Consider the following 14803-nt stretch of genomic DNA (forward strand, 5'->3'; position numbering starts at 1 on the left):
CTAGGGGTGCCTGGGTGGCTCAGTCAACTGAGTGTCCGACTTCAGCTCAGGTCATAATCTCGTGGTTCTTGAGTTCGAGCCCTGCATGGGGCTGTGTTGACAGCTCAGAGCTTGGAGGCTGCTTCGGATTTTGTGTCTCCCTCTCACTCTGTCCCTTTCGAATTCACACTCAGTCTCTTTCTCTCTCAAAAATAAACATTAAGGGGCGCCTGGGTGGCGCAGTCGGTTAAGCGTCCGACTTCAGCCAGGTCACGATCTCGCGGTCCGTGAGTTCGAGCCCCGCGTCAGGCTCTGGGCTGATGGCTCAGAGCCTGGAGCCTGTTTCCGATTCTGTGTCTCCCTCTCTCTCTGCCCCTCCCCCGTTCATGCTCTGTCTCTCTCTGTCCCAAAAATAAATAAACGTTGAAAAAAAAAATTTAAAAAAATAAAAAAATAAAAAAAAATAAACATTAAAAAAAAAAAAAAACCTTATCCTAAAATCCATAGGAAAATACAAGGAACCCAGAATAATCAAAACAATCCTGAAAAAGAACATCAAAAGCTACAAATTTCCAGTTGTAAAATAAATACATCACGGGGATGTAATGTATAGCATGGTGACTATTCCTAATAATACCATATTGTATGTTTGAAAGTTGCTAAAAGAGTAGATCTCAAAAGTGCTCACCAGAAGAAAAAAAAATGTTTGTAATCACATATATGGTGATGAATGTTAACTGGACCCATTGTGATGATCATTTCACAATATATACAAATACTGAACCATTATGTTCTATACTTCAAACTAATGTAATGTTATAGGTCAATTATACCTCACTTTTAAAAAAAGAAAAAAAAAGAATAAAAAGACCAGATTCTTTCAAATTTCTAAACTTACTACAAAGTTACAGTAATCAAAACAGTGTGGTATTGGGATAATAGATATAGAGATGAATACAACAGAATTAAGAGTCCAGAAATAAGCTCTTACACTAATGGTCAAATGATTTTCAACGCAGGTATTAAGACAACTCAACTGGGATAAAAATATGTGAAAAGAATGAGGTGGATGGAGTGCCTGGGTGGCTCAGCCAGTTGAGCAACTGACTTCGGCTCAGGTCATAATCTCACGGTTTGTGAGTTCGAGCCCCACGTTGGGCTCTGTGCTGACAGCTCAGAGCCTGGAACCTGCTTCGGATTCTGTGTCTCCCTCTCTCTCTGCCCCTCCCCGACTCATGCTCTGTCTCTGTCTCAGAAATAATCATTAAAAAAAAAAATTTTTTTTTTAAAAAAGAACGAGGTGGAATCACTATCTCATACCGTACACAAAATTAACTCATAAAGCCTAAATGTAAAATAAAAATTATAAAACTCTTAAAAGAAACATGATCTTGAACTAGTCAATTATTTCTTACTTATGACACCAACAGCACAACCAACAAGGGAAAAAATAAATTGGACTTCATCAAAACTCACAACTTTTTTTGTCTCAAAGGATACTATAGAGAAATTAAGACAATCTACAGATTTCTGAAAATACTTACATATTAAACATTTTATAACGGCTTACTATCCAGAATATATAACTCAACTATAGAATGAAACATAATTCAATTAAAATTAGGCAAAGGATTTGAATAGACGTTTCTCCAAACAAGATACACAAATGGCCAATAAACACATGCAAAGATGCTCAACTTCATTAGCCATCATGGAAATGTATATCAAAACCACAATGAATGCCTTAATGAGTAAGGAAAACAATGATTCAAGGTGACACCCAAATTCTGACTGCTAATGTGAGAAAAATTTTTGAATGGGTAAAGTTTGCCCCTAAGGTGACTTGTCTACTTTGCAAGATGCCTTGGAATCACCATCTGCCCGTGCCCCGCTTAACACTGAAAGAGCAGAGTGGTATGAAGATAAGACTGGAGAAATGCTGGTTTCCCATAAAAAACTGGATTGGCCTCCAAGGAAAAAACAAAAACAAAACAACCACGATGAGACACCACTTCCCATCCATTACAATGGCTATACTCAGAAAGATGGATAATAACAACCACTGACAAGCATGGAGGGAAAGGTCTGTACACTGGTGATGGAATATAAATGATACAGCTGCTTTGCAAATGGTCTGGCAGTTCCTCAAAAAGTTAAATACAGAATTACTGTATGACCCAGCAATTCAACTCCTGGAATAGTATATACCCAAAATTAAAAACAACACGATATAAATGTTTGTACATAATTATTCCTCATAGTCAAAAAGTGGAAACAACCCAAATGTCACCAACTGATGAACAAAATGTGGTATATCCCTAAAACTGAATTACTATTCAGCCATAAAAAGGAATGAAGTACTCTTAAATACTAAAACATGGATAAACCTTGAAAACATGTTAAATGAAGGAAGCCAAACACAAAAGACCACGTATTTTATGATTCCATTTATACAAAACATCTAGAATAGTCAGATTCATAGAGATGGAAAGTAGATTAATGGTTGCCAGGGGAAGAGGGTAAGGAGACCTGGGGAGAGAATGCTAAAAGATGTAGATTTATGTTTCTTTCTTATTTTGATAATCTATTCCTTTTAGTCTTATATTCAACTCCTTGACATCCCAATTTGTCAGATCTGCTCAACCTTATCTGGCTAACTGAATCTGAAAGCTAGAACTTCTAGGCTAGTCTGAAAAAGAATATGAAAAAGAGAATTTAAAAAGCACTGAAAAAAAGTACTTCTTTTCTAAGTCTAGAAACACGAACTGTTCTATCACCAATTACTGATGTTTACTGTGAACAAATGCATTACCTTCACTTTTACAGGATCAAACACTAGCTAGCTCTTAGTATACTGCTATTATATAAAATGTCTCTCTCTTTCTTTTAGTTGAGTGGTCAGAAATAGAAGAGCAATCAAAATACATTGCTACTATCATTCTGGATCCAGTTCTAGACCTCTCAAATAGAAAATAATTTCTCACTTCCCTACACTCGAAGGCATCCTTTTGCATACTGAAAATAAACATAAGCATGTTTGAAAAACGTATTACAATGAATAAAGGAAAGTAAATGCTATTACAAATTCCTACCATCTTTCTCTTTTATACTCATTTCATATTCGACATGATTCTTTTATTGTGCCATCAACCCCTTTACTCCTTTGCAGTTGCCTGAAATCTAGCAAAGCACTATGTATTTATTCAAATGGTTGCTCAAATCCATCATCTTCAAAGGAGTTTTAATTTTTTTAATGTTTATTTATTTTTGAGAGAAAGAGAGAGTGAGCAGAGAAGGGGCAGAGAGAGAGGGAGATATAGAATCTGAAGTAGGATCCAGGCTCTGAGCTAGCAGCACAGAGCCTGACACAGGGCTCAAACTCACAGTCCATGAGATCGAACCCGACGCAGGGCTCAAACCCACAGACCGTGAGATCATGACCTGAGTCAAAGTTGGATGCTTAACTGACTGAGCCACCCAGGTGCCCCAAAAGAGTTTTAAAGAAATAAGTTACAGCACAGAGGCATAATTATTTTCCTTAAAGATATCTTACAGTAAACAGCATGTTTATGAGCAGCAGCTTCTTGTAACAATCAACTTGCCTTTGTAAGGCTCCAAAGACAACTGATGGAAAAGGAAAGGTGATTGGGAACTTTGAACCTTCTGGTTTAAAAGAACTCAATGACAACATATTTTTGGTAACATAAATGTACCTTTTACTAGCAATTTTACTTCAAAATAGTTCTGGGTGGGGAAGGAAAGAGTACTGTTGCTAGGTAACACAATTTAAGGATTTCCTTGTGTTTAACTGAAATAAAATACCAACAATGAATTTCCTTTCATTCATTCAAATCTTGTTTCCCCAAAATGTAACTTTTAAATAATTTTCTAATTTATCCCTTTTTAGTAGTTTAGAGACTGAAAATACAGAATCTAAACCATTATCATTTGGCCATTTGCAACCCGGATGGAGCTCAAAAGTAGAATGTTAAGCAAAATAAGTCAGTCAGAAAAAGTCAAATACCATTATGATTTCATTCATATGTGGAATTTAAGAAACAAATGAACAAAGAACATAAAAGACAAACCAAGAAACAGACTCTTCACTACAGAGAACAAACTTATGGTTATCAGAGGAGAGGTAGGTGGGTAGATGGGTTAAACAAGTGATGGGGATCAAGGAATGCACATCTCATGATGAGCACTGGTAGCACTGGTGTTGTATAAAATTGGTGAATGACTATATTGTATACCTGAAACTAACATGACACTGTATCTTAACTAATTAAAATTAAAGTAAAAACTTAAAAAAAGATCATTCAGGGTTTTGTATTCTATTTCTCAAGAACAAATTCTTACTGAGTTTGAATAGGTCATAATATCTTTAATTTTATCACTTTTAACATTCCAATCAAAATTCAAATAATGTTTTAAATTCTTCCCATAAATTTTGTGCTTCAAATCCATTTTTTCATGTAATCTTCCAATAATACATGAAGTGTTATTATTTTAATTTTATAAGATATGTAAAGTATCTACAAAAATAGTAGGTGAATAATATAGGTGAGATCAGAACCTGGATATTCTGACTTTCTCCACTATATCCCCCTACTTACTAGCTTTTTAATACTCAAGTTTCTAGGGATTAATTACTGTCTCTCACACTAGTCTGTTACAAGAATTAAGTCAGGTAACACATGTGAAATGCTTTGTCCAAGGCCTGCCACATATAAGTGGTCAAAAATACGAGTTATCATTACCAATATGACAGCTACTTCTATAAAAATGTTCACTCCTTAAAAAACTTCTCAAAGATAGTGAAGTGACAGAAACATATCTGAAATATACTTTGTGTTTATGTGAAAAAGTCAACTTATTTATTTAGTAATCATTAGAATCCTAACGCTTCCTGAGACTCCTAACACTCAACTGTAGTATTATACCTAAAATCCAAAATTAATCTCCAAATAATGAACATTTAGGTTGGTTCAAATTTTTCACTAAACACTGCAGTGGATCCTACACATGTAACCACTTCTTAGAATTCTAAGAAATGAAAATGCTGGCTTCAATGTACATGCATGTGTCATTCCATTTCCATTTCCCTCTTCTTTCCTTTCATTTCACGTAGGCTGTGCACCCAACATGGGGCTTAAACTCACAACCCCAAGATCAAGAGTTGCATGTTCTACTGGCTGAGCCAGCCAGGAGCCCCATATATGTACGTTTTTAAAATTTTGATGCTTAACAGTCAAAATGCCATCTAATTTATATTCCACCGGCAATATTATGAGGGTCTTTTTTAAAAAAAAAAATTTTTTTTAATGTTTATTTATTTTTAGAGAGTGCATGTGTAGCAGCAAGGTGGGGGCACAGAGATAGGGAGAGAGAGAATCCCAAGCAGGCTCTGCACTGTCAGCTCAGAGCCCAACTCAGGGCTCATCTCACCAACCATGAGATTTTGACCTGAGCCAAAATCAAGAGTCAGATGCTCAACCAACGCACCACCCCTAAACAGAAGTTTATTTAGAAAACAAAACTCAAGGTGCCTGGGTGGCTCAGTTGACTAAGTGTCTGACTTCAGCTCAGGTCATGATCACGGTTTGTGAATTCAAGCCCTGCTTTGGGCTCTGTGCTGATGGCTCAGAGCCTGGAGCCTGCTTCAATTCTGTTTCCCTCTCTCTGCTCCTCCCCACTCACACTCTGCTTCTCTCTTTCTCTCAAAAATGAACACAAGAAAGAAAGAAAGAAAGAAAGAAAGAAAGAAAGAAAGAAAGAAAGAAAGAAAAAGAAAGAAAGAAAGAAAGAAAGAAAGAAAGAAAGAAAGAAAGAAAGAAAGAAAGAAAGAAAAGCAAAGCTTGACTTGAAGGGAAAACTATCTAGGATTCATTTAGAGTAATTTATCCCTATGTAAAGACAGATTGCCCTATATGTAACAGCTTCATATAGTTATAAAAGAAAAACATGAGAATTCGCCATTACAATAAAGTATGCAAGGATTTTTATGTTGTTCTTTTTTTATTAAACATTGAGAGAAAAATAACTTACTGGAATATAAAGATAAGAGCTGAATGAACATACCACTAATGGAGAAAGGAGGTATTTTCACAGAACCAGCATTTTTCCCCATCCCATCTTCATTTGATGTCAATCAAAACATACCATTGGCCATTTAATTTAAAAAATACAATATACTCATGCACATACACATACAAAATGAAAGAACAGAGAAAACTATACTGTGGTAGTCAGGATGTGGTAGAACCAAATTGCGGTTTCCTGAAAATGTCGTGGTCTGGAGGAACAGAGTTCTGGAGTAAGGTAGCCAGTTCTCTTTTCAACTTTTTTTTTTGGGGGGGGGGGGACAGAGAGAGACAGAGCATGAACGGGGGAGGGGCAGAGAGAGAGGGAGACACAGAATCAGAAACAGGCTCCAGGCTCCGAGCCATCAGCCCAGAGCCTGATGCGGGGCTCGAACTCACAGACCGCGAGATCGTGACCTGGCTGAAGTCGGACGCTTAACCGACTGCGCCACCCAGGCGCCCCGCCAGTTCTCTTTTTAGTAGATGCCTGCTGTCTGCTGCTGGAACACATCAATTGTATCTTCATCCTCCATTTCCAACTGTGCAGGCTTGTCTGCTTCATTGACTGGCTGCCCATCAAATCAGAATCTAATCTGCCTTATTGACAAACCCTGCCATTCACAATAGGCTTTCATGCGTTTACTAAGTGGTTTATGTCTCTTAATCTTAAACTGCATCATAGAACCATCCTGCCCTGTCACCTTCAAATTAATATGATAGTTGTCCTCAGTCTTTACTCCTTCCTTGGGCTTTTCATCAGCCACAGTAAACACCAGAGTCTCCTTCGCTGCTGCTTCACAAGAGAGACAACTGGTACCTCAGGGAACCAGCACACAAGCATCACCAGGAGAAGAGCAGCAGAAGGACGAGGCAGCAGTGGAGGAGGGAGCAGGCATGCCAAGAAGGTCTGTTTGTAACATATCTCGATAACACACAATCACAATCTTTTCCAAATTTCATAAACATTTTACAGTCCATAAATTAAGAAATTAGCTCTCTTAAACATGTTGCAAGTGTTTTCATAGTTTGATGTTTATCTTTTAACTCTGTTAATGAAAGGTTTTACTGTTAGAAATACAAAATGTTTTAAACAGGTAAATTTATTAATCATTTCTGTGACAATTTTTAATTCCGGTGTAAGTTTTGAAAGTGGGCTTTCCTATCCCAATATAAAATAGGTTTCCTTACTACTTTCCATTTTATGAAGAATTCCAACTATTTTTAATTAATTCTGTTATAAAGTAGTGATCTACTTATCACTTTTTATGCAGATGAGCATTCTTTCTTCTTGATCTTTATCTAAACCACCATTTAATGAAGTGGTCACATGAGATCCTTCTATAACAGAAGTCCTCCTTTTAAAACTTAACCTCTTTTTTTTAATGTAACTGTTCTTAATTATAAAAAAGATATGCAAGTCTTTATAAAGAGGCTAAATAAATGGAGTCTCCTTGTAATAGGAAGAATTGATACCCTAACCAATGTTAACCTCTTCTAAATTAAACCTACAGATTCAAGTCCATTCAATAAAAAAAGTCCTACCAAACATTATTTAGGGATTTAACAAACGGATTCCCAAATTCATAAGGAAGAGCAAAAGGTCAAGACACTAAGAAATCTGTATTTGTCTCCTATGGCTGCGATGACGGATTAGGGCCACAAACTTGATGTTCTGCGTTACATTCACTCATCTTCTCTCTGGTATCTACAGATCAGTGTATTCTATTAAATGGGGGTGGTTATTGTTGGTCTATCAGATAGAAGTTTTCTAAAAATTAGATGTTATATAAGAGTCATGAAGATTTCTTTCAATAATGAGGGAAGATTATCTGGTAACTTCTTCCATAATGCCATAAACATTTTTCAGTTAAAGTGCTGTTTTTTGTTTTTATTTTTTACATTATACAGACTTTAGGTTCTGAACCAATTTCTCTGCACAGGTACTAAAGACAACCCAAGGTCTTTTTTCTTTCTTTCTTTTTTTGCAGGTTGTCATTTGTGTGTGTGTGTGTTTTTTAATTTACTTATTTAAAATCAAGTTAGTTAGCATACAGTGTAATATTGTCTTCAGGAGTAGAATCCAGTGATTCATCACTTACAAATAACACCCAGTGCTCATCCCAACAAGTGCCTTCCTCAATGCCCCTTACCCATTTAGCCCATCCCCCTTCTACTTCCCCTCCAGCAACCCTGAGTTTGTTCTCTGTGTTTAAGAGTCTCTTATGGTTTGCTTACCTTTTTTTCTGCTTTTTCCTTCCCTTCTCCTATGTTCATCTGTCTTGTTTCTTAAATTCCACATGAGTGAAATCATATATTTGCCTTTCCCTGACATTTCGCTTAGCAGAATACATTCTACTTCCACCTACCTTGTTGCAAATGGCAAGATTTCATTCTTTTTGGTCACCAAGTAGTACTCCTTTGTATATATATGTATATAAACACATATACAACATCTTTATCCATTCATCAGTCAATGGACATTCTGGCTCTTTCCACAATTTGGCTATTGTTGACAATGCTGCTATAAACATAGGGGTGCATGTGCCCCTTCAAATCAGCATTTTTGTGTCCTTCAGATAAATACCTAGTAGGACAATTGCTGGGTCATAAGGTAGCTGTTTTTAATTTTTTGAGGAATTTCCATACTGTTCTCCAGAGTAGCTGCCACCAGTTTGCATTCCCACCAATAGTGCAAAAAGGTTCCCCTTTGTCCACATCCTCACCAACATCTGTTGTTTCCTGAGTTGTTAATTTTAGCCATTCTGTCAGGTGTGAGGTAGTATCTCATTGTGGTTTTGATTTGTATTTCTATGATGATCTGATGAGCATCTTTTCATGTGTCTGTTAGCCACCTGGATGTCTTCTTTGGAAAAGTGTCTGTTCACATCTCCTGCCCATTTATTCACTGGATTGTTTGTTCTTTGGGTATTGAATTTGGTACATTCTTCTTAGATTTTGGATACTAACCTTTTATCTGATATGTTATTTGCAAATAGCTTCTACAATTCAGTTAGTGCCTTTTAGTTTTATGGATTGTTTCCTTGGCTATACAGAAGCTTTGTATCTTGATGAAGTCCCAATAGCTCATTTTCGTTTTTATTTCCCTTGCCTCTGGATACACGTCTAGTAAGAAGTTGCCACAGCTGTGGTCAAAGAGGTTATTGCCTGTTTTTTCCTCTAGGATTTTGATGGTTTCCTGTCTTACATTTAGGTCTTTCATCCATTTGAATTAATTCTGTGTATGGTGTAAAAAAGTGGTCCAGGTTCATTCTTCTGCATGTCACTGTCCAGCATCATTTGGTGAAGGGACTGTCTTTTTTCCATGGATACTCATTCCTACTTTGTTGAAGATCAGTTAGCCATACATTTGTGGGTCCATTTCTGGGTTCTCTATTCTGTTCCATTGATCTGTGTGTCTGTTTTTGTGCCAGTACCATAAACTGTCTTGATGATTACAGCCTTGTAATACAGGTTGAAGTCTGGAACTGTGATGTCTCCAGCTTCGGTTTGTTTGTTTGTTTGTTTGTTTGTTTGTTTTTCAACATTACTTTGGCTATTCAAGGTCTTTTCTGGTTCCAATAAATTTTAGGATTATTTGTTCTAGTTCTTGAAGAATGCTAGTGTATTTTGATAGGGATTACATTGAATGTGTAGACTGGTTTGGGTAGTATACACATTTTTTTTAATGTTTATTTTTGAGAGAGAGAGCATGAACAAGGGAGGGGCAGAGAGAGAGGGAGACAAAGAATCTGAAGCAGGCTCCAGGCTCTGAGCTGTCAGCACAAAGCCCAACATGGGGCTCGAACCCATGAACCGCGAGATCATGACCCAACCCGAAATCAGACACTTAACCAACGGAGCCATCCAGGCACCATGGGTAGTATAGACGTTTTAACAATATCTGTTCTTCCAATCCGTGAGCATGGAACATTTTTACATTTCTTTGTGCCTTCTTCAATTTCTTTCATAAGCTTTCTATAATTTTCAGCTTACAGATCTTTTACCTCTTTGGTTAGTTTTATGCCTAGGTATCTTATGGTGTTTGGTGCAAATGTAAGTGGGATCGATTCCTTGATTTCCCTTCTGCTTCATTATTGGTGTATAGAAATGCAACCAATTTATGAATGTTGATTTTACATCCTGAGACTTTCTTGAATTCACATACCAGTTCTAGCAGTTTTTAGGTGGAGTCTTTCAGGTTTTCCATGTAGAGTATCACATCATCTGCAAAGAGTGAAAGTTTGACTTCTCCCTTGCCAATTTGTACGTCTTTTATTTCTCTTTGACGTCTGATTGCTGAGGCTAGGACTTCCAGTACTATGTTGAACAGTGGTAAGAGTGAACATCTCTTTCATGTTCCCGACCTTAGGGGGAAAGGTCTCAATTTTTCCCCATCAATGGGGAAAAACCAAAGTCTCTTTCTAATCAGGACATTGACTTAAAATGTTTTTTCTACCACCATCAATTGAAAGAAAATTGTTCACAAAAAAGCAACTTTGTTCTCATACCTAACATATTCATTCTTGAACTACATAATGTTTACTGAGCACCTGTTATATGCCAGGCATTATACTATATCCAGAGACATGAAGATGAAAAGACATACCTCTGCCCTCAGGAAGGTTAAGATATAGTCATACAAACGAATACACTGTAATAAAATAACCAAATTACTAGAAGTAAATAGCACAGTGTAGGAAAAGTTCCTATGCCCATCTGATGGGGACGTCTTCACCAAAGCTATGAGCCTTAAAGGAAGAGCAGAAGCCTTCAGGTGTTAAGAGTGATTGGTGGGAAGATATAATACAACAAATATCATTAACAAAGGTACAGGTATCACAGAAAGTGATTTCTCATTCAATACTGCTGAAATGTAAAGTAACAGAGAGGGATAACAAGAATTAAAGAAGACACTGTGGTAGACAAAGATACATATATGTAGGTAGGGACACTTAAGACTTTGAGGTGTCTGTGGGCTACCCTTACATCCATTTATTTTTCTACCACATTGTCAAAAATCAATTTCATGTTTTAGTAACTTGAAGAATGATGCCATTTACAGAAATACATTAAAAAATCATTCAGATTATATAGACATGTAAAATTAGAAATAGATCTAACAAACATACTTATACCTATTTCCTATTTTCTCTAAGATCTATTTCTATCACAGGATCCTTCTAGAAGAAAAGACATTAGATAATATATGAACACACATACATATACACATAAGCTGTGACTGAATTTAGATGCAAGAAAAAGTTTTGTTTTTTTTTTAAAGTATGTTTTCTTTTTTAAGACACTGAAAACTTAACCCAACATGTTTCTCTTTTCACTTTAGCCACCAGGAAACCTAAGAACCAAATTCAATGCCTGAGATCTTTAATCAGCTCATTTCTAGAATCTGACAATGTTTCCTTTCTTTAAGTAGTGGCTATTTAGTTATCTTTTTTATCACTAAGCATTCTATTCCACATTTTATGAAGGCCTATAAGCCATGTAAAATTATTTAGATGCAATAAAATTTTTAATAAAAAGTAAATGTTAATGCAGAAGCAGCTCACAGTATTTGAAACAGTTTATTTTACTAAGCAAAATAATCAGTAACATTTATGTAAATAATCTGCTCAGTAAATCACTTCTTCCTAAATACACAAAGATAAAGTATTTCAATTAGGTCAAATTAATTTTTCAAATCAGTAAGACTCAAAGAATATAAACTAAAGACTACATACAAATTAAAGAATAAAAAAGAGTCTAATGTCATATATATAGAATTACTAACTTTGCATATCAAACCCTTAAAAATATATTCAATTATCAAATCAATTTATTCTTATAAGCAGTTTACAATTCACAAGGACTCCTACAATGACACATTTTCACTCATATCAGTTCAAAGTTCATCTGTACCATTTTTAACTTACTTAATTAATGAACATATGGTACTTGTTTCTGTCCTTATACATTACCATTTATGCCTACCGAATATTCTTTACATTTCTGATTTAGGATATTTTAATTTAATTTTCTTTGGGAAAACATTAATATATCCAGACTGGAGAAAGACAAGTGTTTTTCAGTCATCAATTGATAGTAAATTTCTTCTCTAAATGCAAAAAAGTAAAAAATGGGAAGCAAGTTGCTTTGTATAAAGCCAATTTTCAGTCTCGTTCATTTCAGAGAACCTCTTATTATCAACATCTGATGTATAATGCCTTGTAAACTTATGTTAGGGTTTTTTGTGGGGTTGTTTGTTTTTTTCAAGGAAGTATGGACATCAGGTAAAGAAAGTCATTCCTGACAGATGGCACACCAACAGGTATGTTGGGACTGCTCCAGCTTACTGACTTAAGAGTTTCAAGGCCACGGTAATGAAGAAAGGGAATTAGGCAGAGCCAGTGGAATCCATAAATTGAGATTATTAGCTGACAGTCTAGGGAAAGGAAGATAATTAGAATTCACAGGCAAAGCACCAAAGAAGAAAGAGACACACACAGTGAGAACTCAGTATACTGGGGAAAGTCCCCTTCCTTATGATCATTAAGGAAACTTCTAAGAGAAAGAACTATGTGATAGAATTTGAGAGAACAGTAACAGATGCTCACATAAGACTGAGAATAGCACCTGTTTCCAAGAGCTGAACTAAAAAAACCAAAAAAAACCAAAAAACAAAAAAACACCTCACAATTTGCAGGGCATTCATTGAGCAGAATACTTGGAAAAATGTTGCCTCATAAAAGTAATAATTAGTCCCAGGTAGATCCATCAAGAAATCATAAAAACAAGACTTGAAATGCTCAAACTGTTTTCAAGTAATTTAATTGCATCCCAGAATAGAGCTTAAGAATTTATAGGAATACAAAAATACCCAAAAGCTAAGAAGGCCAAATTCACAATATCACCTATCCCAAGATTGGTAGCAGAGAAAGAAGCAGGAAAAAAAAAACCCAGGATAAGGAAAATAATTAATTGATTAAAACTGACCCAGAGGGGCGCCTGGGTGGCGCAGTCGGTTAAGCGTCCGACTTCAGCCAGGTCACGATCTCGCGGTCCGGGAGTTCGAGCCCCGCGTCGGGCTCTGGGCTGATGATGGCTCAGAGCCTGGAGCCTGTTTCCGATTCTGTGTCTCCCTCTCTCTCTGCCCCTCCCCCGTTCATGCTCTGTCTCTCTCTGTCCCAAAAATAAATAAATGTCGAAAAAAAAAATTAAAAAAAAAAAAAAAAAACTGACCCAGAAATGACAGAGGTTAGAATGAGCACAGAAGTATGTCAAGTTACTTTAATTGTATTCCATGTGTTCAAGAAGTTAAAAAAAGACATGCAAATGATACAATTCTATACCCAAAATGAACTAAATAAAAACTACATCTGAGATGAAAATTAAATAAGATTAATGACAGACTGCATAAAGCTGAATACTAGTGAACTTGAAGACAACAATAGGAAGTATCCAAGATAAAACACAGAAAAAAGAATCCCCCAACATGAAAAGAATGTCCGTTCTTTTCAAGCCAAGAGACCTTCTAATATACTACACTAATACTTTCCCAATATACTAATCTAATATTAATACTCTCTCATATACTAATAAATGAAATTCCAAAAAAGGAGGGGAAGAAGTAGGAAAACATGATCAAAATTACTGAAAACATAAACTCAAGCAAGCTAAGAAACTCAATGAACCCCAAAAGCCAAGAAATACTAAGAAAACTACACCACGGTACAACTGCTCAAAAACAGAGGAAGAGAAGATCTTAAAAACAGCTAGGAAAAAAAATGTTACTTGCAGAGTAAGGATGATAGCAGACTTATCAAAAGTAATGCAAGCAAGGGGCAGAGAGAGAGGGAGACACAGAATCTGAAACAGGTTCCAGGCTCTGAGCTGTCAGCACAGAGCCCGATGCAGGGCTTGAACTCACGGACCGTGAGATCATGACCTGAGCCGAAGTCGGACACTTAACTGACCAAGCCACCCAGGCGCCCCAAAATAAAATCTTAAAAAAAAAAAAGCAAGCAAAAAGATGGGGGGGGGGGGAGGGCTGGGAGCCGCATAGGTGGCTCAGTCCGTTGCGCATCCGACTTCAATTCACGTCATGATCTCATGGTTCATTGAGTTCCGTGCTGACAGCTCAGAGCCTGGAGCCTGCTTTGGATTCTGTGTCTCCCTCTCTCTCTCTCTGCCCTTCCTCCACTCATGCTCTGTCTCTCTCTCAAAAATAAATAAACAAACAAACAAAAAAAGACGGGGGAATAAAATGTTTAAAGGACAAAGGGAAAAAAACCATCAACATAGAATTCTAAACAAAGCCAAATATCTTTCCAAAAAGAGGCAAAATAAAGACTTTTCACACAAACAAAAGCATAAAGAATTCATCACCTACACACCCTCACCATCACAAATAAACATTAAAGAAGTCCTTCAGGCAGAAATGAAGTGATACTGGAAGGAGGGAAATAACTATCTCTGCAAAGAAATGAGGAGCAATGGGCAATGATTCTTTAAGTAATAATAATTAAAAATCCTTGAAAAATAACTGCGTAGGGGCGCCTGGACAGCTGAGTCAGTTAAGCGCCGACTTCAGCTCAGGTCATTATCTCATAGTTCACAGGTTCAAGCCCCGCATCAGGCTCTGAGCTGTCAGCACAGCACAGAGCCTGGAGCTAGCTTCTGACTCTGCATCTCCGTCTCCATCTGCCCCTCCCACACTTGTGCTCTGTCTCTGTCTCTCTCTCTCTAAA

The 14803-nt window shown here is 36.7% G+C and overlaps 2 protein-coding genes and 1 non-coding gene across 12 annotated transcripts in view; 1 reads left to right on the plus strand and 2 right to left on the minus strand.

Annotated features, from left to right (window-relative positions):
• The window catches only part of RALGAPA1 (Ral GTPase activating protein catalytic subunit alpha 1), a 273838-nt gene that overhangs the window by 244739 nt on the left and 14296 nt on the right, over positions 1–14803 (minus strand). The window lies entirely within an intron of this gene.
• Positions 1719–1863, plus strand: LOC125169375 (U12 minor spliceosomal RNA). Its single transcript, XR_007153670.1, has one exon. It is a non-coding gene; the product is annotated as a U12 minor spliceosomal RNA (small nuclear RNA).
• LOC125167463 (small ubiquitin-related modifier 2-like) lies at positions 6539–6982 on the minus strand. The gene is made up of 3 exons (XM_047861612.1): positions 6907–6982; positions 6673–6855; positions 6539–6615 (listed from the first exon to the last, which is right to left on the minus strand). The coding sequence occupies exons 1-3, from the start codon at positions 6980–6982 to the stop codon at positions 6539–6541; spliced, it is 336 nt and encodes a 111-aa protein (XP_047717568.1).

The sequence above is a fragment of the Prionailurus viverrinus genome, chromosome B3 (assembly GCF_022837055.1).
Source record: "Prionailurus viverrinus isolate Anna chromosome B3, UM_Priviv_1.0, whole genome shotgun sequence".
In the NCBI taxonomy this organism is placed as follows: Eukaryota; Metazoa; Chordata; class Mammalia; order Carnivora; family Felidae; genus Prionailurus; species Prionailurus viverrinus.

Coding starts and splice junctions, on each gene's coding strand:
- LOC125167463 (XM_047861612.1), bottom strand. CDS start 6,982: ATGTTACAAACAGACCTTCTTGGCATGCCTGCTCCCTCCTCCACTGCT. Junction 6,856..6,906: donor CTTCTGCTGCTCTTCTCCTG/GTGATGCTTGTG, acceptor TCTCTTGTGAAG/CAGCAGCGAAGGAGACTCTG. Junction 6,616..6,672: donor AGCCTATTGTGAATGGCAGG/GTTTGTCAATAA, acceptor TCAATGAAGCAG/ACAAGCCTGCACAGTTGGAA.